The 27,151-nt window shown below is 34.1% G+C and overlaps 1 protein-coding gene across 1 annotated transcript in view; it reads left to right on the forward strand.

Annotated features, from left to right (window-relative positions):
- Positions 1-20,160: 20,160 nt before the first annotated feature.
- The window catches only part of LOC309808935 (DNA-directed RNA polymerases I, II, and III subunit RPABC4-like), a gene marked incomplete at its 5' end in the record, with an annotated part of 45,007 nt that continues 38,016 nt past the window's right edge, over positions 20,161-27,151 (forward strand). Inside the window, one exon of the mRNA XM_082629500.1 lies at positions 20,161-20,248. Coding sequence (XP_082485626.1) covers positions 20,161-20,248 — 88 coding nt within the window. The remainder of the gene's footprint in view (positions 20,249-27,151) is intronic.

Here is a 27,151-nt window from a genome sequence, read left to right on the forward strand (position 1 = left end):
CTTTGTTGTAGGTTTTTCCCTTTCATCACTTTAAATACATGTTGCCACTCTTTTCTGGCTTGCAGAGTTTCTGCTGAAAAATCAACTGTTAACCTTATGGGGATTCCCTTGTATATTATTTGTTGCTTTTCCCTTGCTGCTTTCAATATTTTTTTTCTTTTTATTTAATTTTTGATAGTTTGATTAATATGTGTCTTGGCATATTTCTCCTTGGATTTATCTCGTATGGGACTCTCTGTGCTTCCTGGTCTTGATTGACTATTTCCTTTCCCATATTAGGAAAGTTTTCAACTATAATCTTTTCAAATATTTTCTCAGTCCCTTTCTTTTTCTCCCTTTCTTCTGGGACCTCTGCAATTCGAATGTTGGTGCATTTAATGTTGTCCCAGAGGTGTCTGCATCTGTCCTCAGTTCTTTTCATTATTTTTTCTTTATTCTACTCTATGGTAGTTATTTCCACTCTTTTATCTTCCAGGCCACTTATCCGTTCTTCTGCCTCAGTTATTCTGGTATTGATTCCTTCTAGAGAATTTTTAATTTCATTTATTGTGTTGTTCTTCATAGTTTGTTTGGTCTTTAGTTCTTCTAGGTTCTTGTTATACATTTCTTGTAGTGTCTCCATTCTATTTCCAAGATTTAAATCATCTTTACTATCATTACTCTGAATTCTTTGTCAGGTAGAATGCCTATTTCCTCTTCATTTGTTTGGTCTGGTGGGTGTTTACCTTGCTCCTTCATCTGCTGCATATTTCTGTGTCTTCTCATTTTGCTTAACTTACTGTGTTTGTGGTCTCCTTTTTCACAGGCTGCAAGGTCCTAGTTCCCATTGTTTTTTATATCTGCCCCCAGTGGGTAAGTTTGGTCCAGTGGGTTGTGTAGGCTTCCTGCTGGAGGTGACTGATGCCTGTGTTCTGGTGAATGGGGCTGGAGCTTGTCTTTCTGGTGGGCAGGACTGCGTCTGGTGGTGTGTTTTCAGGTGTCTGTGAACTTATTACGATTTTAGGCAGCCTCTCTGTTAATGAGTGGGGTTGTATTCCTGTCTTGCTATTTGTTTGGCATTAGGTGTTCAGCACTGGAGCTTGCTGGTCATTGCATGAAGCTGGGCCTTAGTGTTGAGATGGAGATTTCTGGGAGAGTTCTCACCAATTGATAATACATGGGGCTGGGAGGTCTCTGGTGGTCCAATGTCTTGAACTCAGCACTCCCACCTCAGAGGCTCAGGCCTGACAGCTGGCTGGAGCACCAAGACCCTATCAGCCACACAGCTCAGATGAAAAGGGAGAAAAAAAGAAGAAAAAGAAAAAAAAGTAAGTAATGTTATTGAAATATTTTTTTTTAATTATGGAAATAAAAAAAATAGAAAAATAATAGAAAAAAAAAGAAGAGAGCAGCCAAACCAATAAATGAATCCACCAGTGATAACAAGTGCTAAAAACTAAACTAAGGTAAGCATAAAAATCAGAAACTGGTCAGTTGCATACAGTAAATCCCCAGTCTACAGTTGTTCCCAAAGTCCACCACCTCAATTTCGGGGTGATTGCTTGTCTATTCAGGTATTCCACAGGTGCAGGGTACATGAAGTTGATTGTGCAGATTTAATCCACTGCTCCTGAGGCTGCTGGGAGAAATTTCCCTTTGTCTTCTTTGTTCACACAGCTCCTGAGTTTCAGCTTTGGATTTCACCCTGCCTATGAATGTAGGTCACCCTATGACATCTGTTCTTCATCCAGACAGGAGGGGGTTAAAGGAGGGGTTAAAGGAGCAGCTGATTAGGGGGATCTGGCTCCCTGAGGCTGGAGGGAGTGAGGGGTACAGAATGCGGGAGAGCCTGCGGTGGCAGTGGCCAGCATGATGTTACAGCAGCCTGAGGCATGCCTTGTGTTCTTCCGGGGAAGTTGTCCCTGGATCACGGGACCCTGGCAGTGGTGGGCTGCACAGACTCCCTGGAGGGGACGTTTGTATAGTAACCTGTGCTTACACCCATGATTCTTGGTGACTGCAGCAGCAGCATTAACGTTTCTTGCCCATCTCTGTTCCGCACTGATAGCCATGGCTCATGCACATCTCTGGAGCTTGTTTAGGCAGTTATCTGAATCTCCTCTCTTTGTGCACCCCAAAACAATGGTCTCTTGACTTTTAGGCAGTTCCAGACTTTTCCCAGGACTTCCTACCATTTAGCTGTGGCACACTAGCCCCCGTCAGGCTGTGTTCATGCAGCCAACCCCAGTCCTCTCCCTAGGATCTGACCTCTGAATCCCAAGCCTCAGCTCCCAGCCCCTACCCACCCCAGTGTGTGAGCAGACAAGGCTTTCAGGCTGAGGAGTGCTAGTCAGCACTGATCCTCTGTATGGGAATCTCTTCGCTTTGCCCTCAGTACCTGTTGCTGACCTCTCCTTTGTGGCTCCGAAGCTTCGCCCCACCTACCCCCTGTCTCTGCCAGTGAAGGGGCTTCCTAGTGTGTGGAAACTTTTCCTCCTTCAAGCTCCCTCCCTGAGTTGCAGTCCTCCTCCCTATTCTTTTGTCTCTGTTTTTTCCTTTTTTCTTTTACCCTACCAAAGTTTGTGGGGAGTTTCTTGCCTTTTGGGAAGTCTGAGGTCTTCTGCCATCCTTCAGTAGGTGTTCTGTAACAGCTGTTCCACATGCAGATGTATTTTTGATGTATTTGTGGGGAGGAAGTTGATCTCTACATCTTACTCCTCCACCATCTTGAAGGTCCTCCTATGGATTCTCTCTTTTTGTTTTTTGTTTGTTTATTTGGTTTTGCTGTTGATTTGTATGAGTTCCTTGTATATTTTGGACATTAACTCCTTATCTAATGATTTGCAAATATTTTCTCCCATTCCATATGATGCTTTTTCATTTTATTGATTATTTCCTTTGCTGTGCAAAAGCTTTTTAGTTTGGTATAGTCCCACCTATTTATTTTTGCTTTTGTTATCTTCACTTTTGATGTCAAATCCAAAAATAATTGCCAAGATCAGTGCCAAGGGGCTTATCCCATGTGTTTTTTTCTAGTAGCTTTGTGGTTTCATGTCTCATATCGATGTATTCAATCCACTTTGAGTTGAGTTGTGTGTATGGTGTGAGACAGGGGTCTAGTTTCATTCTTTTACATGTGGTTGTCCACTTTCCCCAATACCATTTATTAAAGAAATTGTCTTTTCCCCATATACATATTCTTGGCTCCTTAGTCATAAATTAATTGATCATATGTACATGGGTTTATTTTTGAGCTACCTATTCTGTTCCATGGATCTGTGTGTCTGTGTTTATGCCAGTATCATACTGTGTTGATTACTATAGCTTTGGAATACAGTGTGAAATCAGTAAGTAGGAGGCCTCCAATTTCATTCTTCCATTTCAAGATTGCTTTGGCTATTCAAGGGTTTTGTGGTTCTATACAAATTTTAAGATGGTTTTTCTATTTCTGTGAAAAATTCCACTGGAATTTTGATAGGGATTACACTGAATTTTTAGATCACTTTGAGTAATATGGACATTTTAACCATATCAAATTTTCCAATGCATAAGCACAGAATATCTTTCCTTATTTTGTATCTTCTTCAGTTTCTTCCATCAGTATTTTATAGTTTTCAGTATACAGGTAATTTACCACCTTGGTTAAATTTATTCCTATGTACTTTATTCTTTTTGATGCAATTTAAACAGATTTTTTTTAAATTTCTCTTTTGATAGTTTGTTACTAGTGTATAGAAATACAAATGATTTTGGCATTTTAATTTTGTATCCCTTAAATTTACTGAATTTGTTCATTAGTTCTAATTATCTTTTTTGAGTCTTTAGGTTTTTCTATGTATAATATCATGTCATCTGCAAATAGAGATGTTTTTACTTCTTCCTTTTTGATTTTGATGCATTTTATTTCTTTTTTCTTTGCCTAATGACACAGGCCAGAACTTCCAGTACTAGTTGAATAAACGTGGTAAGAATGGGCATCTTTGTCTTATTCCTTATCTTAGAGGGAAAGGTTTCATCTTTTCATTGTTTAGTATAACGTTAGCTGTGGGTGTGTCATGTATGGCTTTCATTATGTTGATATACATTCCCTCTATGCCCAGTTTGTTGAGAGTGTTTATCATAAAGAGATGTGGTGTATCACTTTGATTGATTTGCAGATGTTGAACAACATTAACAAAATAAAGAATAAAAACCATATAAGCATCTGAATAAAAGAAGAAAAAAGCATTTGACAAATTCAACAATATTTATGATAAATACTTGTGTTCCATGTGTTAATGAGAAAAAAGTGTATTCTACTGCTGTTGGATGAAATGTTCTGTAAATATCTGTAAGTCCATCAGGTCTTACATACAGTTTAAATTCAATTCTTCCTTATGATTTTCTATCTGAATGATGTGTTAAATGTTGTAAGCTTTTGAAATCCATGAAAATTTAGCTTGTGATATGCTTTTGTGTTTATTAGCAAATATAAATTACAAAGGAAAAATTAAATCTGACAATGAAACAACTCTATATTTAATTAGAAGTATTATAAATACATGTTGATATTGGTAAATAGCACAATAATTTTCTGTATAAATAAAGCAAATACATAAGATATTTAATAAGAAAATTGGATTTAATCCAAACAATGGAAATTTGAAAGAAAAATTATTTTTCTTTTGTAACCATAATAGCAGATGTATTTTCTTAACAGGTGACCTTAAACGATTGCCATTTAGTGTCATTCAAGATCTACTAAGCATCATATTTGCATGACTACAGCAAAAGGATATCTTTACAGAACCAGTTCCGTTTTGAAGTTTATAATCTGGGCCCTGTTTTCAGACAGAAGGTACAGTTCATCTTTTATTGATATACATTTGAAGTGAAAAGAATGTTGAAAGGAAAAGAAAAATAATGCCTGTGTGTGACATTTATGGAACTCCTTAACGATAGCTCAATATGCTAAAGATCAAATTTTTTGTTTACTCTAAATAAGTGCTTTATTTTAAATTGAAAAAACCTTAATGGTGTTAGTAAACACAAACACTCTACAAATATTCTAGTAATAATATTAAAGTGAAAATAGTAAAAAATTTTGTCTTTATTAAAATTTTTAGTTTGATATGAGCATGGGAAGTACATAGAGATGGTGTTAAATTGCTGAAAACTATAAGAGAAACAGTATTCTCATATAGCCTCTTGTTTCGTATCTTCCTCAACCAACATACAATCTGCTAGTGGATGGATTTCATGGGTTTTTTGGACAGATTGAGTTTGAAGGCAGTGCTTAGGTTATATAGGCAGGAAGTCTTGCACAGAAAGAGGTTGAATAATCCCCACTTTAATAGGAGATCTCCCATTTGAAAGTGACTTGTATGCCATTTTCTCAGCAACTCCACATTCTTGTATACTAAAACAACAACCAAAATCATTAAATATTAATTACATCTATTTTGAATAAAATTGACCATTGTATAATTAAATAATAGTCATATAAAATGAATACATTAAAATGTTTTAGAATACATGATTAGAAACATGTTTAATATTCACAACTAAGTGGGCATGAACATTTCAATTTATTGAAATTATTTCAATTTAATTCAATTTATTAATTCAATTATTTCAATTTAATCTACTGTGTGCTACTTAAGTATAATACATATGATGTATTTTTATATAATCAGCCAAGGAGGTCAATCAATTTGGGATGTAGAATTATTTATCTTTGTTTTCTAATTATTTATAAAATACTGACAGTATCATACCCAATTTCAAGGCTGTGATAGATCTATCGTTTAATTTGTCAGGTTAATTCAAGTTAATTGATTCAAAATATTGGAAAGTATTTTCCTAAGCCTATTCTATGATTTCAATTTCTTCAGGCTTGAAAATTAGAGTAAAGAAGGAAAGTGACTAAATCTGAATTTGAGAAGAGTTCTGTGGGAGAGTGTTAAGAGTCAAGAGTTTGACATGCAATTTTACTTTCTACTAGTCACACTCCTGTTCTGGGATATCACTACAGAAAACTTTACATTTCAAGTGCCTTTCATACATTCCATTAAGTCATACCAGTTTTTCATTTTTATTTAAGGTCCTAACTACACTAGGTATCTTTAAATTAATTTTTTGGAGAAAAATAACCATGAATTTTCATTTTCTCAAAGTCTAGAAAATAAGGGGAGAGAAAAGATAAGTAGATTGAAAGTCTCTGATAGTGAAACCCCAAGCCATGGAAAAAGAGTGAGTTCCCCATGAATTGCTATATTCTAATATTGAACAGATTTTTCAGCCAAATTTTGCCATGATATTTCTGCTTGTTACAACAAGAATGATCTGAGAATAGGTTACATATACAAAATAAAATAAAAATAAAAATTTGTGTTCTGTCTACAAAAGATGCACACACATTTGGAAGGTATTATTTCCTGTATACAAAGCATTTTGTCTTCAACTCTTAATCAGTGGAGCATCTTAACAAATCACACTCTATATTAACTTGCTGATTCTCTGATACCTGTGAATACCAGAGATAAATTATATGCAGACACCTTAATTGAATTTTGCAATGTTAGAAACTATTTATGGTGCTTGCGACATTATATATATATATATATATATATATATATATATATATATATATATATATATATATATTTTTTTTTTTTTTTTTTTTTTTTTTTTTTTTGCGGTACGCAGGCCTCTCACTGTTGTGGCCTCTCCCGTTGTGGAGCACAGGCTCTGGATGCACAGGCTCAGCATCCATGGCCCACGGGCCCAGCCGCTCGGCGGCATGTGGGATCTTCCCAGACCAGGGCATGAACCCGTGTCCCCTGCATCGGCAGGTGGACTCTCAACCACTGTGCCACCTGGGAAGCACCGCTTGTGACATTATTAAAGAAAGACAACTGAACACAACATATCAGCTGTGGGTAAGAGGATTTTGGATCTAATGCTCACTTCCAGATGCATGATGGATCTGCAATTTAAATTTATGGTAGACATATCAGCAGATGGAAATAGAATGGAGTAAATGCCTTTGCCACCTGTGAACTGGTGCATTTTATCATTTACCAGCTGAATTATGTTAAATTCAAGTACTTCAACAGAACTCTAATTAATTTTTGAGAAGAGGATTTTGGCAACCCATTAATAAATGTAGGTTTCACGTTGAGGATGGGGAACGTATTTTACTGTACAGAGAACCTATGGACATGAGTTTGGCAGAGCATAGCTCACTCTTGTTATGTCACTCATGCTATTATTCTGCCTGGCTAATTGAAAAGCATATTGGTAAAATAGGAAGCAGTTGAAACAGATGAGACAGACTGAGCACGCCAAAAAGACATAAGTGAATTAGAATTGATGAATCTGATGAGAATGAATTCACAGTGTCACTTTAAATAAAGCCTCATTTCATTCATTTACTTGTACCTAATCTGTCACTACAGCTACTAGAAACATTCAGGGAAGTCACTGACAGTTTTATCTTGACACAATTAGCTAAATTCCTGCCATAATAAGCAGTAACATATATTAAAAAGGGTCTTGAGTTCAGCCTCTGACAATGAAACATTTCACTCAATAACTTACACAATGCTATTTAATAGACTTTGGCTCAGTTCCATGAGAAAGAGCTTCATTCCATTAAAGAAGAGCCTATGTGGCTCTAAGTTTATAGATATTCAGAATTGGCAGAATTCTTATCACTTAATGAAAAAACTCTAATTCCTAGTATCAATGCATATAAATAAAGAGTACAACAGCTGTTGAAAATAGAGTGGGATGCTCTCTCATTTTAAAAAATGAGAAATTTAATCTTTCATCCTTAATGTTCTTGAAAATTGCATAAAAATTTGAAAGAAAAAATCCTTTTCACATACTTTATTTTTTATTTATTTTTTAAAAATAATCCTCAACCTTTAAGTTGTGTTTTTTTTTCTTTTCTTTTTAAAATTAATTTATTTGTCTGCATCGGGTCTTAGTTGTGCCATGCATGCAGGATCTTTTGTTGCAGTGCACGAGCTCTTTGTTGTGGCACGCAGGCTTCCCTCTAATTGTGGCATGGGCTCCAGAGCACATGAGCTCAGTATTTGTGGCACACAGCCTCTCTAGTTGTGGTGCGAATGCCCTGGAACATGCAGGGTCTAGAGTACATGGGCTCAGTAGTTGCAGCTTGTGGGCTTTGTTGCCCTGCCGCATGTGGGATCTTAGTTCCCTGACCAGGGATCAAAGCTGTGTTCCCTGCATTGGAAGACGGATTCTTAACTACTAGACAATCAGGGAAGTCCCCTTTTCACATACTTTAGTTGCTACATGTGAACTGTTTATGTTAACAGCACTACTACTTGTTATAATGTTTACAGTGTGGTATCCAGAATTCACAACTTAAAATAATGGGGAAGTTCCATGAAGATAGTTTTGGCTGAATATTAGAACTTTCTAACAATTGGAGTGTCCACAATAGTCTTTCAAGGGTAGTGTGTCCAAATCAATGGGAAAGTACAATTCCTAATTGTCAGGAAGGGAGATGGAAGAGTTCCCTCCAAAATTGTTATTCAATAATAAAATCTTAATTCATTCTAAGATGTTTGTTATAAAGATCAGTATTTTGCTACTTGTAAAAATTAGTTTTTTTTTTTTAAATTTTAACTATATTTGTAGGTTTTTGTCTTTTGGAAGTTACTATTTTCAAATATTTTATAGGAAAATTTGTTATATAAAGTATACAAAAAATCCCTGGCTATGTGAACCAAAACAGGATGACAAATAATGTATTGGTTTGTATAAAATATTTTATAATTTGAAGTTGTATAAATTTCTTAGATAGCATTTACCTCTGTCTGGCAGTTGTAGAGGTGGGAGGGAGTGGTTTAAGTTGGCTACCAAGGTATTATCTTCAATATCATTTTGTTCAGAGAAGATATGTTGGTGAATTAATATTTCTCAAGTTGGAGTTCCTAAGGATATGAAAAAAACTAAGTTTGCCCAAAGCAAAAAGGGGAAAAGACAGTACTAAGTTTCAGCGTGATAATATGAAGGAGTGCCTAGGTTTTATATTACATAGACTTTTGCTAGCATTCACAAACTGTAAACATTCAAACACTTCAAGTAATGTGAATGTATGCAAAATACATCATACATGATACTTGACCAGTAAATAGTAATGTTTATTGAATATTTCTATTGTGGAAAGAATTCACAGAGACAGAGTAAAGAGTGGCATTTAGGCATTTAGTGTCATGTTTTCCTATACTTTTATTTAGATGCCAGGGAAGACTGAGTGTGGGAAATAAAAACCAAAATGATATTTCTGGGGCAGTTTTCAAATATATAAGAAAGTTTCTGTTTAATCCTGCTTATGTACAAGCAATGGAAGCCCTTAGCTTGAATACTCAGCTACCTGAATGTCTCAAGACTATCCTACAAAATATATGAGGGGCTCTATCTCTACCAGTAGATGTCTGAAATTTAGTTACTCTTTCTGTACTAAGCTTAGTTTACTTAGTAAGTCCTAGACAGACTAATGATTAATAAGATACAGACTTTTTTTTCCTAAAATCTGTCATATCTACTGAGTGTATTGATGTGATTTTGACAAATGGAAAGATTACAGATTTTGGAATAAGGATGAGCCAGAATTGAATCTCTGCTGTAAATTTGCTCCCTGTAGAAACTTGGGCTTAATTGTTATGAACCTTAAGTTTCCTTCAGCTTTAAAAAAAATGATGTCTCATTTTACAAGGGTATGAGAAGTTGAAATTAAGTAAGTCTGTCTATGTATTATCTATCTACCTACCTATCTATCATGTATACATACACACACATACACACGTATGGACTTTGGTATCTGGAAGGTGTTTATTATGATTGCTATTTTGATAGAATGAATACCACACTATTTTACCACTGAGTAGAACAATACTGAGAGTCGGATGAGATTTTAAAAAGGAAGGAAGGAAGGAAGGGAGAGAAGGTGGGAAGGAGAAAGGAAGGAGAGGAGGAAGGGTGGGAGGTAGAGAAGGTAGGGAAGTGGTAAGAAGGAAAGAAGGGAAGCAAAAGAAGGCAGGAAGAAAGAAAGAGAAAGGAAGAAAAAAGAAAAGGAAGAGAGGAAGGAAAGAAAGGATAAAAGAAAAGTAAAGAAAGAAAGAGAGAGATGTAGGGAGGGAGGAAGGGGGGAAGAGCAGAAACAAAAATAGATATGACCCTTTTTCAAAGCATTAATAATATTTGCATCCTGGGGCTGTTGTGGGATATAAGATAAACATAGAAAAGTGATTCATCTGTCATAAGTTATCAGAAAATGGGATACAAAACAAATGCTCCCATTCATAATTGAAACAATGATTATATAATACTCTGCTGGAGTATAGCATTATTTCCTCATTCTTTTCCTCTTCAGTACATTAGAGGACCTGGGGGCCTAATAACTGCACTTCTCAGAAGACCTGCCAGCAAGACTCAGGATTAGGTGTCACTCAACAGGAAACATGAGATATGGAAGTTATAAGAGAAGTAGAAGTCTTACCATGCTCCTTCCAGTTCTAGTGACCCCAGATGCTTTTCTTAGTATCTTATGTCTCAGTGCTGGAAGCTATTATCATTGCTGGCAGTTATGTATAGTTTTTGCAATTTCTTACTGTTTCAAGGTTAGTGGTTAATTGAAGATTTAGCAGTGCTTTCTGAAAGTTGTTCCTTCAGCCTTTTTAACAGTTTTTAAGCACCTAATGTCTAAATTCTTTTCTGCTTGAAATACCATGAGTTTTATTTTTATTTTTTTACCTGGCCTTGGCAGGTCAAGAAAATGTCTAAAAGTAAACAAACAAACAAAAAGTAAGCAACATACATATAACAGATATATACAAAACCCTGTCCTTTGACTTTGGACTTAGCCATGTGTGACTTTCTTTGGCCAATAAAATGAGGCAAAAGTAATAGTATATCAGCCCTGAGCTTGGACCTTCAGATACATTGTATATTTCCACAGTTCCTGTTGTTCTTTTCTCATCATCATGAGAATAAGGAAAAAAAGACAGTGTAGTAGTGCCACCCCAGGAGAACCATCCCAGCTAAGCCTAGCTGTAATCAGCTGACCCTCAGCCACTCAAGATAAGTAAGTGATAATAAATGATTGTTATTTTAAAACACTGAATTTTGGAATGGTTTGTTGTACAGCAATGGCTAACTAATGCAACTATTATTCAAAAAGAAATTTATTTTCCACTCGTTCTAGATACTTATTATTCCTAAACATGCATTTCACTGCCCTTCTCCAGTTCCACTGTTTTTATTATTAACCCTATCTTGCATACTCTATACCCCCAGTTTTCCCTGTTTTCATGTTCAAGATTAAGGTCAAATGCAACTGTTTCCACAGTATGCGTCAGACTCTTTTTGCATTAAATAAGAAATATGCCACATACTGACTGACATCATCAATTATTTGTTCATCTGCTTTTATTTTCTATACAGTATTTTATAAAGCTAAGCACTTTAATTTTATACTAATCTGTACCATCCATAGAGCTTTACACATAATGCATTCTTAATAATTGGACAAAAAACATAAGGAATGATTTCTACAGCTAATATTCATCAGTAAAAAAGATAGATTTTTATATTAGGCAGAAAAATTAATTTCATTTACAAATTAATCTTACATATTTAAGTTTTCCCCTTTTTTTTCTATGGGACTGTTAGTAAGGGAAAGAGATCAAATGTAAATAAGCTGGGTTGACAATCATGCCTTTACAGATGTTAAGTATTCTCCAAATGATGATCTACCATCCTCAGGGCTAGCAAGTCAAATTAAGGAAGTCTAAAATCCCTATCGCTAATGTATGGTAAGTTAAGTAATTAGACTACTAGCAATAAAGATTACACTGTAAATGATTTCCACGCAACAGTATTCTGCTTAGTAAACTTTGAGGCAATAGTTGAGTTTCAAAAACTGGAATGTTATTTCAAGAATGATAAACTTTGCACAAAAGCATCTCTTTTCCCTTGAAAATAAACTATCTACATTTTCTTGTGTTCTAACTTAGAAACTGGTATCTCTATAAGCTTTTTAGTGATTAGTTCATATACAAAAGATATAATAAATTGTCTATAAAACTTTTCTTGTAGCTTGTAAATTGCACATAGTGGCAGCAGATTTTGTGCTTTGTCAATTCTATTCTATGACCATGATTGCAAATCTCATTAAAAAAAAAAATCTCTCTATATATGTATATATATACATATGCATACATATATATGCTTTTTCTTTAATGCTATCATATTTACTTTTTAAACCTTTTTTTCTTACCTAATTTGCCTCTGACATGTTGAAGAGAGGAAAAAAAGAAATAGAATACTTTCAGTAAAAAGTTTTTGATCACACATGATTTAGGTGATTTGTGGGGCCATGCTTATACATAAGATGAAGTAGGTACGTTTCAGGAAAATGAAGAAGCTTAAGGTTTAGGGTTGCTTATAGTACTTACTTTTAAATACTCGTTCCTTCTTTCTGCTTTATGAAATGTTGGAAATCTCCAAGACTTAGCTTGCCTACCACCTCATAGAGTTAATCAAGGACAATATATTATACTAAGTATTTCATACTACCTGTGTGCTTCTCAAATTGGTAAATTCTTGAAATAATAAAACATTTCATTATTATATACTAAATATAAATTTTAATAATATTTTAAAATTCACAATATTTGATATTAAGCTAGCATGTGGAATGGAAAGTATTAAAGGACCTCTGAGATTTATTTGGGATAAAGAAAAAGGTGAAAAATGACCTTTGTGTTTATATGTCACTACAGCAAATCATATTGTTCTAAGATTTCAGTGATGTGTAGCAGTGGAAATAACAGAGATGAGTACAATAGACTTTTCCATAGATTGACTTTTCCATGTCATTTAATCCTCTCTAATGTCTTCAGAACAGTCCAACAGAGGTAATGATAACAGATTGTCACATTATTATCCACATGATGACCTGTTTAGGTGGAAGATTAAAAAAAACACTGTACGTCCAAAGCTGTGGGTAAAAATAGAGCAATCGTCAATTCATCAATTTTGTGCACACTCTCTCTCAACACACACACACACACACATCATGTGCATTGTTGTATTATGTCTTTATTAAAAAGTATGTACTATTGAGAATGCTATCAAGATCTGGGAAATAAATTTTTTAAAAAGTCAGTATAGGCAAGCTTGAGTGATAAAAGATATGTCCTTTACTCTTTGAAGTTCTCAGACTTTCACTCACAAACATGTAAGCATCTTTAAAAGCAATTCTAACAGCTATTTTGGTAATTCTAATACTATAATTCTTTTATAATTCTAATGGATTAAAAAAAGAATGCAAGAAGATAGCCGGGCCTCTAGAAATAGATAGAGGACCATTCTGTCAATTGAGAGTTGATATCCTCACTGTGTTAGCCAGAAGAAACTGTAAAGAATACTACATGCAAAGCAACAGGGAAGTATTTCATAAAGTAGCAAATATCTAAGATAATACTATAAAGAAAATATTGGGCTGAGTCACGGTTGTGCTATACAGTAAAACTAGCCACATGTGGCTATTCAGCACTTGAAATGTAGCTAGTTTAAATTGAAATGTGTTGTGAAAATAAAATACAACACAGATGTCCAAGACTCAGTATGAAAAAACAAAAGTAAAGTATTTTATTAGTAATTTTATTTTGATTATACAAAAAATATTTTGATTATATGTTGTGGTATTTTAGATGTATTAGGTTAACAAAAGTATATGAACAAAAGAAAATATATTAATTTTACCTATTTCTTTTTCCTTTAAAATTACATATTTGGCTTGCATTTGTGGCTCTTAAATTTACATCAAATAGGGCTGGCCTAAGGAATTTCAGGAGCATCATGTAATTACTGATTAAGGCAATCACAAGTTTTCTAAGAATTGAATGTATTCATTTTTCATCACCTATCTACTGCATAGCTTTTATCATAAATCTATTAGACGTATTCCCTTTCAAGAAAACATAAAGAAAATATTTAAAAGCTATTGCCTGAAACAGTGTCTTACCTTCTAGGAAACTCATTCCACTGCCAGCTAGAATCTTTCAAGTTCTTTAACTACTTATTCGAAGCTTCTGGATACTGATTTTTTTTCTTCTAAAGAAGCCAGAGAAAATCACGGTTATATGCTTGTGAATGGGAGAGCTTTTAGTGAAAGTCATCTGTGTAGCTTGAAGAAGGGTCAGTACGTCCCAACTGAAAGTGTAAGGCACCTGTGTAGAACCAACACCACCAAACCCAAGCCAATGGCACAGATCTGTACTACCCTTAATGCCATTTTTGTCTACAGTAGGCTTATCGATACCCTATATACTTACACCAGGATCAAACAGTGCTTGTTTCAACTCTGTTTCCCAGTTCTGTCTCTTGGAGGCACACAATGATTAATCAAACTATGGCTAAAAATCAGGAAAGAAGACAGAACAGAAGAAGGAGCTTAAGGACATTTAGATAAATAATAGAACTCTAGAATCTTGAGAACAAAAGGTGCCAGATGAGACAAGTATCACAGCAATACAATATATATTTATTTAATTTGTTCAAAAGTAGAAAGGTGGCCTAAATTTAAGGATCAGAACACAAAATGTTAAATTCCTCCAAAAGTGCCAACAGTTCTAACACAGTGGATTATGAAGTGTCAATGTGGAACTACTTTTTTTCTTTTTGCGGTACACGGGCCTCTCACTGTTGTGGCCTCTCCTGTTGCGGAGCACAGGTTCTGGACGCGCAGGCTCAATGGCCATGGCTCACGGGCTTAGCCAGTCCGTGGCATGTGGGATCTTCCCAGACCAGCGCATGAACCCGTGTCCCCTGCATCAGCAGGCAGACTCTCAACCACTGCACCACCAGGGAAGCCCTGGAACTACCCTTTTGATGGAAAAATTATTCACCTGTTTGCCTGTGTTGTCCCACTTAGTCTTGCCAATATTATCTTTGAATTTAAATGTTTATGTAAATAGGATTATTTTCTTTTTAATGATTTATTAAATATAGTTCTAATAGACATTATTTCTGTATTCCTGATTTGAGTAGATGTTGGGTGCCTTTCTGTTCATCAGTCTAAATATTAGCAAAGACAAATGTGAATCAATAATGGATAGTCATTGTATTTCTGAGAAATATTTCCTTTGGAAATCATATTCAACTGAACCAGAGCTCTTTCAATGACTACTTTTAGGCCAAATTAGTACAACCTGTAATAGTAGTAATAGCTAAAATTCATTTTTCCCTTACTAAATATCAAAAGCTCTTCTATGATTGATCTTCATAACAACTTTCTAATTCAAGATTATTAATATCCTTAGGTTAAACCAAAGCAGTAAGAGATCAAGGAGCAAGCAGTTGAGGCTGTTTCAAACGTAGGTGATCTGGTTCTAGAGTCTCAGTTTTTAGCACAGCTCTCTTTTGCTGCACTGGGAAAACTCTACAGTCTTCATTCTCTTAATCCTACCTATCAAAACACAAATTCTCTGGGGCCATGTTACCCATATGGTGGCCGTGCTAAAAGTTCTAGATATTTTTAGGATAGACTTCACTGGTGGAGCAGTGGTTAAGAATCTGCCCTCCAATGCAGGGGACACGGATTCGATCCCTGGTCTGGGAAGATCCCATATGCTGCAGAGCAACTAAGCCCATGCACCACAACTACTGAGCCTGCACTCTACAGCCCGCATGCCACAACTACTGAGCATGCATGCCACAACTACTGAAGCCCATGCACCTAGAGCCCATGCTCTGCAACAAGAGAAACCACCACAATGAGAAGTCAGCACACCGCAATGAAGAGTAGCCCCACTCGCTGAAACTAGAGGAAGCCCGTGCACAGCAATGAAGACCCAAAGCAGCCAAAAATAAATAAATAAATAAATAAATTTTTTTAAAAAATTAGGATAAAATTTCCAGGTAACTTTTTGGATATCATCTTAGTTTGGGTTCCCCCAAGCATACCCTGATAAAAGGATTTTGATGTTGATACTTTACCAGGAAGTTGATCTCAGTAAGCACAAGTGAGAGTGGGGAAAGCAAGACATAGAAGAGAGAAAAGTTCAGAAAGAGGACAGTAATGAGCAGGTCAACAAGTGTAAGTAGTTGGAACTCCATCCCACACCAACTTCCCTCTGGAGGTTCACAGGAAACATGCCTCATAATTGTTGTACAAGAGATAGGAAACTGGGTTAAATGTGTCCCTCATTGTTCTAATTGGGTGAGGGTTGACTTTGGGAACATTAAATACAGGGGCCATTTTGAGCTGTCCTGCTTTGGCTGAAAAGGTTTCCACAGTGCTAGAGAAAACCTCGAGACAGAGACACAATGATGCATTGTTGACCCTTGAAGAGGGACAGGAACACTCTTCTGTGGCTGGAGGTGAATTGAGGGATTATGAATTGAGACATTAACAGCATCTGCTACTGAGGTGTAGTTACAATATAGTCACATTCTCTGAAAATACACTGAATTTTACAAATAAATTTCTTAAGGGAGTATGTGAGCCTTTTTTGTCCTAACCTTAGTCTTGGGCTAAACATAACTTGTTTTATACTGATTCTATCCTTCAATTTATTGGAGGGTTGTGTCTGCACACACTAATAAACTCAGCAAACATGAACAGAATTATTGTATCTAGCACACCAAACACTAGGGCAATTTAGTCTAAAATATCAAATTATCTATTAGATACAAAATAATCAAAGTGAGTTGTTTAAAAGAATATTTCACTTTTTTTGTAATGTGCCCATATCTTGAATGAAGAACCTGAGTATAATTATTGGGTTGGCCAAAAAGTTCCTTCAGTTTTTAAGTTAAAATAAAAGACACATTTTTCATTTTCAGCAAGAACTGTATTGAACAACATATTCATCATTTTGTTCCACTACCTTCTGCCATTTTTCAGGCAACTTCATAATTCCATCTTCCCAAAACTTTTTATCTTTTTGAGCAAAGAACTGTTCCAGGTACCTTTTACAGTCTTTGAGGGAATTAAAATTTTTTCCATTAAGAGAATTTTGTAAAGACCTAAATAAATGGAAATCCAAAGATGCAACGTCTGGTGAATACAGTGGATGAATCAGAACTTCCCAGCCAAGCTGTAACAGTTTTTGCCTGGTCATCAAAGAAACACGTGGTCTTGCATTATCCTGATGGAAGATGATGTGTTTTCTGTTGACTAATTCCAGATGCTTTTCATTGAGTCCTGCTTTCAGTTGGTCTAACTGAGAGCATTACTTTTTGGAATTAATCATTTGGTGTTCCAGAAGGAGCTCATAATAGAGGACTCCCTTCCAATCCCACCATATATACAACATTACCTTCTTTGGATGAAGACTGGCCTTTGGTGTGGTTGGTGGTTCATTTCGCTTGCCCCATGATCTCTTCTGTTCCACATTATTGTTCAGTATCCACTTTTCATCGCCTATCACAATTGTTTTAAAAACGGAACGTTTTCATTACGTTTCAGTAGAGAATTGCATGTGGAAATAAGGTTAAGAAGGTTTCTTTCGCTTAACTTATGTGGAACCCAAACATCAACGTGATTAACATAACCAAGCTGGTTCAAATGATTTTTAATGTTTGATTTGGATACTTTGAGTATGTCGGCTATCTCCTGCATGGTATAACGTTGATTGTTCTCAATTAATGTCTCCATTTGATCCCTACCAACTTCAACTGGTCTACCTGACCGTGGAGCATCATGCAGGGAGAAATCTCCAGCACAAAACTTCACAAACCTCTTTTGACACATTTGATCAGTCACAGAACCTTCTCCATATACTGTACAAATCTTTTTCTGCATTTCAGTTGCATTTTTACCTTTCTTGAAATAATACAGCATAATATGCCAAAAATTTTGCTTTTTCCTTCCATCTTCAGTATTAAGATGGCGACACAAAAATTCACCAATATTGATAAGTTTTTTTAAAAAATGCACACTGATATGACAGGTGTCACAATACAACAAAATTGTTTTGAATGAAGTTAAAGACAACTAAGTGCTACTAGAGCCATCTTACAGAAAAAAACGAATGAACCTTTTGGCCAACCCAATATATGGTGCACTCAGAGTTGCTTGAAAGGCATGGCCTCACACACATATGGATAGAAACTATTGTGGAATGTCTTACTTAATATTTATTTTATAATTTGCCTTATATTTCCACTTCTATGACCTATATTATGAAAGAAAGACTTTTTCCTATATATTTCATAATTTTATTCATGTCTATAAACTAAATAATTAGGAATAAAAACTAAACTCTTTAGATAAACATTGGGCATAAAAGAAGAGCAATATGACAATGATGTAGCAAGAGGGAAATATTTTGGGGGTACAGATTTTTATAAGAATTGTAAAGTCAAGTTTTAAGTAAATATTCAAATAGTTGTGTTTTATATACTTTAAAATTTAAGTGGACTTGAAAAGTATTTAAACTTAGTCTTCAAGGAGAATAAATTTAAAGTGATATAAGGATACTTACAGAGCATTTGCTAATACTTTTTGGAGTTGGAAGGAAAATTATAGTGTAAATTTTTGATAATTTTTTTCTGCAATTTGTTTTGAGAGGAGCAGTACACTCAATTTTTTCCTAATATTTATCTGCGTGATAAATAATAATAAGCATACTCTTAGAAGAGAATTTAGAAATGTATATCATACACATAGAATATAAATTAGTTTGCAAATATTATGGTAAAAATAGTAAGTCACACACTTTTTCAGAAATATCTATTTTTCTCTGTTTGAGGGTTTTCAGAGAATAAAAATGAAGATGTGTGAGAAAAATTTTAAGACTATCTGAATTGTAAGGTAAAGAATTATTTCTTCATTCTAAAAAATAAAATTAAAGAAAAGAATAAAACTGCTAAATTGTGTTTTTGTTACTATTTAAATAACTACTATAATATTAAACTTAGAATAATTGTTAAACTGTAGTATTCATATTTCAGAGCATTATGTCCCATATAATATGCTTTAGTTTAAATTAAATCCATAAACTTATTTGTGAAAATTAAATTGATGTGATATAGGAAATGTTTTTCTATTCTTTTTGGAAATAGTCCCTTTAACTTGCATTAGTATAATAAATCAGTGTTAATTTTGCACTGTTATTAACACAAAACATCCTCAAAGATGTAACACAAGAAATATCTACTATATTACATATAACATATCTCTAGTCACTTGAAAATGTTTGACCTAAGTATTCTAAAATTTATCGTTCCCTTGAGCCTGACCAGACAGCTGTATACTTGAATGTTGTTATTTTTTTTTCTTTCATAAAATTGCTTGCACTGAATTTCCCTTTGACATTTACTATTGATTTGTATTGAGGGACATAATAAGAATGTCATATTCAAATTACAGGAATAAGTTAGGCATGCCATCTACCATTTCTGACAGTATTCTCTTAGGGGGTTGGGCTAGAGTGGAGGTGGGGAATGTCTCTCTTTTCTTACTACCAAGAACAATTGTTCACTTTCTGAATAACTTTATTTTTTCAATTTAATTTTATTGCTACTGTTATTGTTAGGTGAGGATAGAGGAGATTGTTTATTTTCATCTTATGGATTCTGTAGGTAAGGTCACCTATAGAATTTCCTTCTGTTTGGCTGCCACAAGATTTATTTCAAATGACAGCCAAAGTATAGCCAACGAACTATGCTGGATTTTATGATATCTTCTATTTTGTTTTCTTATTATTTCCTCTTCATTTTTATATGCATTTATTTATTTTGTTTGCCTATTATTTGTTTATATTTTTGAAAATTGTATAAGCTTTTGTTGAGATGTGTTGTATAAGTAATCTATAAAAATCATTGTAACATCTTCAATTTCACAATTTTCTAAAATATTTATTAACATTTTATCAGTTTTAAGTATTTCATTTATTCACAGACATATGTGATATGCCATTATGAATGATCTAAAGATACATTCATGAATAAAATCTGGAAAAAAAAAAACCTCTGGTCTTTCGAAATTGACTTTCCATTACAGAGAAACATTGAATTAATGTACAAATAAAAATGTACACTATTTTGAAGTGATGAATATTTGGGAAGAAATAAATCAGAGTTAAAATGTTTAGAGAGTGTTGGGATTGGGTGTTTTTGTTTGCTTGTCTATTTGTTGATTTTGGAGAGATTATGGGAAAATTTCCTGCTGATGAGACCTTTGCTGTGGGACATGAAGGAAGTAAGGGTGGTAACCTTGTGGCTGCTCTGGTGACAGAAGGTACAACAGACACAAATGCCCTGAGGCAGAAGTGTGTTCCATGTGTTCTGGGTGGTTTGGAAAAAATGAAACCCAAAGAGCTGGTGGGACAAAGAAATCAAATAAGTTAATGTGAAATATTATGAGGAATTTAGCTTTTATGCTCAATGAGATGGAAATCAGATGTTGGAGGGCTTTGAACTGAGGAATGCCATGATTTAATTTACATTTTAAGCATTTGGTGATGGATTAGATATGACATGGAAGAAAAGTATAAAGAATGTTACCAGTCTTTTGTGCCCGGGTAACTGGAAGATGGGATTTGCCTGGGCAAGTAGGAAGATAGAGTCTCTTATTTATTAAGATTGAGAAGATGGCAGGTTTTGGGTGGAGAGATTGAGGAGGTTATTTTTCAGACAAGTGTATGATGCCTAGTTGACATACAAGTGAAGATGTAAAATAGGCAGTTGGAAACATGAATTTGGAATTTAAGAAACCTGAGCTGGCTGTAGATATAAAATTGGGAGTTTGTGCTGGTGTTTCATGCCAATAATTTTAAAAAAGTTAGAGAGAGGAATAACTATATGGACTAAAACATAGCTTTCAGAGATGAGGAGAATTAGCAAAAGAGCCTGAGAAGGAGAAGCTACAGAAATTGAAGGAAAAACTGAAGAATGTTGATTCAGATGCTTTGTAAAGATAGCTTGTAAGAAAGAGGAAGTGAACAGCCATGACAAAAGCTATGATAGATCTCCTAAAATGAGGACTTAACATTGACTTTCTATTTATTTTGATTTCATTGTTACTTTGTCAAGAGCTTTTACAGTGCAGTGGTAGTTATGGTGGGAATGAATTGAGTGAATAAAAATGAATGTTTGGTTTGAGTGTGTTTGAGAGGAAACGAGAAGAAAAAGCAAAGAGGACAAGTACAGAGGTTTTTTTTTTCTACACCAATAATTATTAATATTAGTAATATTAGCAATAATTCTATAAAAGTAAATTATTAAATTAAATTAAATAATTGATTGTAAGATCTATGGTACCCCGACTACATAAATATATAAATACATTAAACATATTAACAATTACAAAATATAATTTCATTCCTTTTAGTAGAAATTTTATTTTCAGGCTCCAAATTTTCAATATATTGAATAAACTTTTCTGCTTGCTTCTGCTTCTCTTCTGTCTTTCCCTGCCCCCATTTGACCTGCCTGGTTCAACAATAATTCATTAAAGATGTCTAATTGATTGGGTGATTGAACTAATTAATGTCTTATAAAACATTTTAAAGGAAGATTTATTATCATATTTGCATCTTACACCTTTTGTCAATTAATAAAAATCTAACAGTAAATGAAGTAAAATTCAATGTCATCTTATAGCAGGAGTTTAGGCTTCTGCATGAAACGTTTCTTACTCTAACAAATACCCATAGCTAACTGAAATAATTTAATTCCCACAATTTTTATTAAAATACACTGATGATACACAAAATTTTGAATATTGATTGTTTATATTTAGATATAAATATGAATTTCAAAACAAAATACAATGTTCCCAAAGTGAAACTGCTAAGATTTACTTTCAGATGAAATGCATGCAGATCCAAATCATTTAAATTTATAATCTCATTTGATATTGTTTCTATATTATAGTTTTATAGCTTGATTTTTTTGATGAATTAATTAGAGGCAGTCTGGAAGTTTGGAATGATATGACATTTGCTATCAGAAATCATAAGCATAGAGACTCACAGTTTTTCAACGCAGAAGCCCAGTGTGTCTCCCTTTGCCTGGCAAAGCAATAAAGCTATCTTTTTCTACTTCACCTAAAAAAAGAAAAAAAGAAATCATGAATGTAAGTCCTAACTCTGCTACTTCAAAACAGTATTATATGGGGCTTCCCTGGTGTTGCAGTGGTTAAGAGTCCGCCTGCCGATGCAGGGGACACGGGTTCAAGCCCTGGTCTGGGAAGAACCCACATGCCATGGAGCAGCTAGGCCTGTGAGTCATGGCTACTAAGCCTGCGTGTCTGGAGCCTGTGCTCCGTAATGGGAGAGGCCACAACAGTGAGAGGCCTGCGTACCGCAAAAAAAAACAAAAAAAAGTATTATATGAAGCAAACCCAGGTTCCACACTAATAAAATTATAATAATCGGAATATGTGTATACTATACTGGATAACCATGGGATTTAGTGGGATGTGCTATGACCTATAGGTAATATGCTTTGCACTCTTTAAGAAAGGAGACATATTTTATCTACAAACAGTGAAAAATGAGGGGAAAGAAAAGGCAGAAAAACTAAAAGCTTTAGACTTAGCCTCATAGGAACATTTCTGTCGTGAAGGCAATTAATCTGTCTGTTGTATTATTGAGGAGACAAAATTCCAGACATAGAGATCCTCATGAAATATACCTTGAGTCCAGTCTCCTATATGTGAAATTCAAGAAAAATTGAATGAATCACATGATTGAAGAAAATTACTCTGAAAGAACAAAAGAAGTAAAGAAATTCCTTATGCAATTAGCATCCAATAGAAATCACTACAATATTGGAGATTGCAGTGATAAATTATACAAATAATAAAAGTGATCATTTAAATCTGATTCAAGAACACCTCACACTGCTTTAACAATAGGCTATCTAACATATGTTGAAATAAGCCACTGATGATAATTATTTGTTATGTTGATATTTTCCATGTTTAAAAAATGCTTATTAGCATCAGGGAAGGCATTGAAAAATAATGTTAAATAACAGAAGAAAATCTTCCACTTGTTAATTAAAAAAAACTTAAAGGATTTAAAAACATTAAAAAAAATTACTACCTAGTGAGTGTAATTTGACTTGCAGACTTTCACAAACTATTTCTTATGACTATGTACAGAGACACCTGTGTTGGGGAGGAGGTGAGGGTAGAAGATTTGAATCTATTTTATAATGTTACATAGTTAAACACTGAGGTTTTTAACCTGTAATCTAAAACAAATTAGGGTTATCATTTTAAAAATTATTAATTTTAATTAAACTTCAAAATGTGTCCTTTTCATGTCATTTAAGAAGCAGGTAGATTTTAATGTCTGAAAATAAATGAGTTATATCATTTATTTTTACTTTTAGGAACATAATAAATATTTGGATAAAATGAATTAGAACCAAACAATTTTATACTTTTGTTCCAGCTGTGATATCAGTCCTTTTACTGAGTCTACATAGAAAATGGATTCAATAAGCGCCATTTGTCAGCAAGAAATACCTAAGAGGTATACAAAAACAGTATAAAAAAAAGACAAAAATAAAAATGAAATGAAAAGGGAGTATTAGATTGTTATAATTCAATAGTGGTGAAAAAAGCCTACTAAAAATGATAGTAGGAAATAGCATCCAGAATGAAGGCTACTTTGGTGTTACTTTGCTCTGGTCTGGTCAGAACCCATCTGGAAGAGAGACATTAACAACCTGGAGGTGGCTGAGTGAAGTTAGCAGGGGTGATGAATCATTATCACCTGGAAAATGAGGAAAGAAATTGGTGATATGTAGTCTGAAGAAAAGGAGCTTAGAGACTATTTGCATGTTCTCAGCTGTTTATTAAAAGGAATGTCATGTGGAAGAGGAATTAGTACAGATATGCCTTGTTCCAAAGACTAGGACTCAAGCAATCAGAAAGAAAGATATTTCAGCTCAGTTTGAGAAAAAAGATTCTGAAATTTTTAATAAGTATGTGAGTCCAGTGAATGCTTCATTAAGAAGTATCCTGCACTTGGAAAATGATGTTATCCAAGGTCACTTCCAAAACTAAAAATCTTTGATTTTGTGAGTTAAAGCAGATTCAAATGCCTGTTTAGTGAGATGTTTTCCACAGGGCTTTAAGGTGATCTGAAATGTTTATATTATAATACCCTATTTTTATCTCTGTCTCTTTTTCTTTTCCTTCCTTCCTTCCTTCCTTCTTTCCATCCATCCATCTAGCTAGTCTCATGATATCAAACTCTGTACTATAATTTAAGCTGTATAAATAAAAAAAAAAACTCATATAGCATATTCTAATTATCTTATATTCTTAAAATGGAAAAATCCATAATAACTGGTCATTCATTAAAAAACTGGTCACATTTTGACCTACAAAAGCAACAATTTCAAAAAGCAAAACTTCTTTTATAGAGGTAATTCCTGATAAATGTATTTGGCAGACTTCTCAAAGATAATTCTTTTGTAATTAAGCATATTCAGGACACTCATCTCCTCACCTTCAAAGTGTATAAGTAAGCTTGCAACAGAGCATTTATAGCACAGGGAAGCTTTGCCATCTCATGCTTTCTAAGAACTTTTTAAACTAAGACTTTCTCTAATAATAATTATATACCTTGCTGTTAAATAATATAAAGGAAGTGTACAAAAACCTTTAAAGAAATATATTTTGGAAAAAAAATGGCTTTTTTACCTTGTCTACCACATTAACCAAAACAGTAGAAAAAAATTTTACGGTCCCCAAATTATTTCAGGTCTTCGTTAAAGATGTCAAAAGTGGTTCTCATAAAACTATTTTTTTAAAAATTGTATTTAATGTTCTTTAATTTTTTTTTACAAATATTTATCCAAATCTTCATACTAGTGTTTATCTCCATTACATTAAAAAAATCAGTCTTTTGAAAAATATGTATGCAGGTTTTCAGCTCACCTTTCATTCTGAAACATAAAAGTGAAGATAAATACATCTAATGGGACAAAACAAATAACAGCAAAAAAATAACATAGAGTAATAAGAACATTTAAATCAAAAACCTTAAGTAGAGCTCATTATCTACTGCAAAAAGACTGACATGAAAGATGCAATGCTTGGTGATATAAACATACAAGTTGTGAAATGATTGACTCGATACCCAGCTATTGGGGCATTCAAAAATTAAGAAAAACCTGTTTAAAGGAGAAATAAAAAATGGGCTCAAGATTTCTTTTAAATCTAGTTAATTGCTTATTACTCAAGATCATAGCATATTTAAGTCACTGCCCTTAGAAGATAAGATATTTCTGGACCTCTTATTGGATAGACAAGAGAAATTAAAAATGCATAGTAGCAAAAAGTAGCAGGGAATATAGTCAGAACCTGTAGATGTGGAGTCTTTCATAATGCTATATCATATATTAATTCCAAGTGTTGGATTCCTCAGTATGGAAATTTAGGACTCCTTCAAAGCAGGGGAATAAATCACTTGAAACATACATGCATACATAAGTATTTGATATTTCAAATAAAGCACTGGCCAGGAATCACATTAAAAGTCAGAAGAAATGTGGGGTTCTTAATTCTCACATATTAGTACTCAATATATTCTTACTAATTAGATACGTTGTTGTAGGCAGCATATTATATTTTTAGTGGCATAAATTGAGCCTAATTACTTATTAGGATGATGTATATTCCTTAGTTCTTTCCTCTGAACTACCACATTGCCAGCTTTACCTCTCTTGCTGAGTATTTCAGAGGGCACAAATGTTTCCAAACCAAAACTCGTGATTGCACACACTCTTATTCTTATGGTGGATTGAACCATTGTTCTCAATTCATAAACCTCGAAGCAACCCAAAGATGAAGGTGCTATTACTCCCATTTTACAAATAAGGAGTTTGAGGCTTAGAGAAGGAATGTATACAAAGTCACACAACCAAAATGGGAAAAATTCAAGAGTTGGCCTTATGTCCAGAGGGTGTTAAAGCCTGTGCCTTTCTGTCACATAAAGTATAAGTAAGAATAATATACTTAGAAAAGACTTTCAAAGCTTGGTTCTATTCAATGTAAATTGTATACATTTGCTGCTATGCACATGTAAATTATTATTTCAAAGTATATATATTTACTGTAATTCATATATAAATTATTAAATTATCTCCAGCATAATCATGGAACATAATTTCCATTTTGTATACTTTCTCCTAGTCTCTTTGAAATAGAAATATTAAAAATTTATTGTATTATTCCCAAAGGTAATGGTAACAGTATAAAACCTCAAGTATTTAAATCAAAACTTTCAAAACAAAAGATCGCATTAATTACATACATTAGCACCCTTTTAAAAATACTTAAGGAACAAAATAAAGACAAAAATTGTTTATCCACATTCATTCCACATAACATAATACATTTTAAGTTCTGTGTTTTCCTTCAGTTCTTGCCCATAGGCAAAAATAATTTCACAGAGCTATAATGATAGCATAGAAGTAACTCTATATTTGACTTATGCCTTGATATTATGTCTTACTCCTATGAAGATTCCTTTAAATATTGACTTTCAATATTAAATATAGCTTATTATGAAAGGCAGGGCAGTAATTCTGCTTAATTGATCAAACAGAAAGGAAATTGAATTAAATTTAAGGATGTAATACAAAAATTTGAGCTAATTTATTTTCAAAAATGTCTATGAGCTACTGAAAACACCTGCCTCCCTTTTCTGATTCTCACACACACTCAGCCTGTGCTGTGGCAAGAAGGCCTTGATCTCCTTGGGCCTGTTGACCCTTGTTATTTACACTCTCATAGGTTGTGACTACCTCACAGACCCAGGAGAGAAGGCTACTGAGTTCTCCACTGATGTGGTCAAGAACTGTGAGCTCTCTCACAGTTTGCCCTGTTGGCAGTAGTCACGACTCCAGTAAGGAGGTGAACCCCATCAGGGCAAAGTACATTTGTGACTGAAGAATTGGATGGAGACAAGGATGCGACTGGAACAGAAAGAACAGCAGTTGCTACAGCTGCAATTTCCTAACAAAAACAAGCATTTCTGAGAAAATAGTGTGGGTCTGGATAGTGTCTTCTGCTGATCTAGCTTTTTTCACTGTGGCCCCTGCCTGGGTACCATACTATTTCTTGAGACAATTTAAAGCTTTAGAATAACCCCCTTCCCACCATATAGAGAAGTCT

This window comes from Mesoplodon mirus, assembly GCF_964341445.2.
Source record: "Mesoplodon mirus genome assembly, chromosome: 7".
Lineage (NCBI taxonomy): Eukaryota > Metazoa > Chordata > Mammalia > Artiodactyla > Ziphiidae > Mesoplodon > Mesoplodon mirus.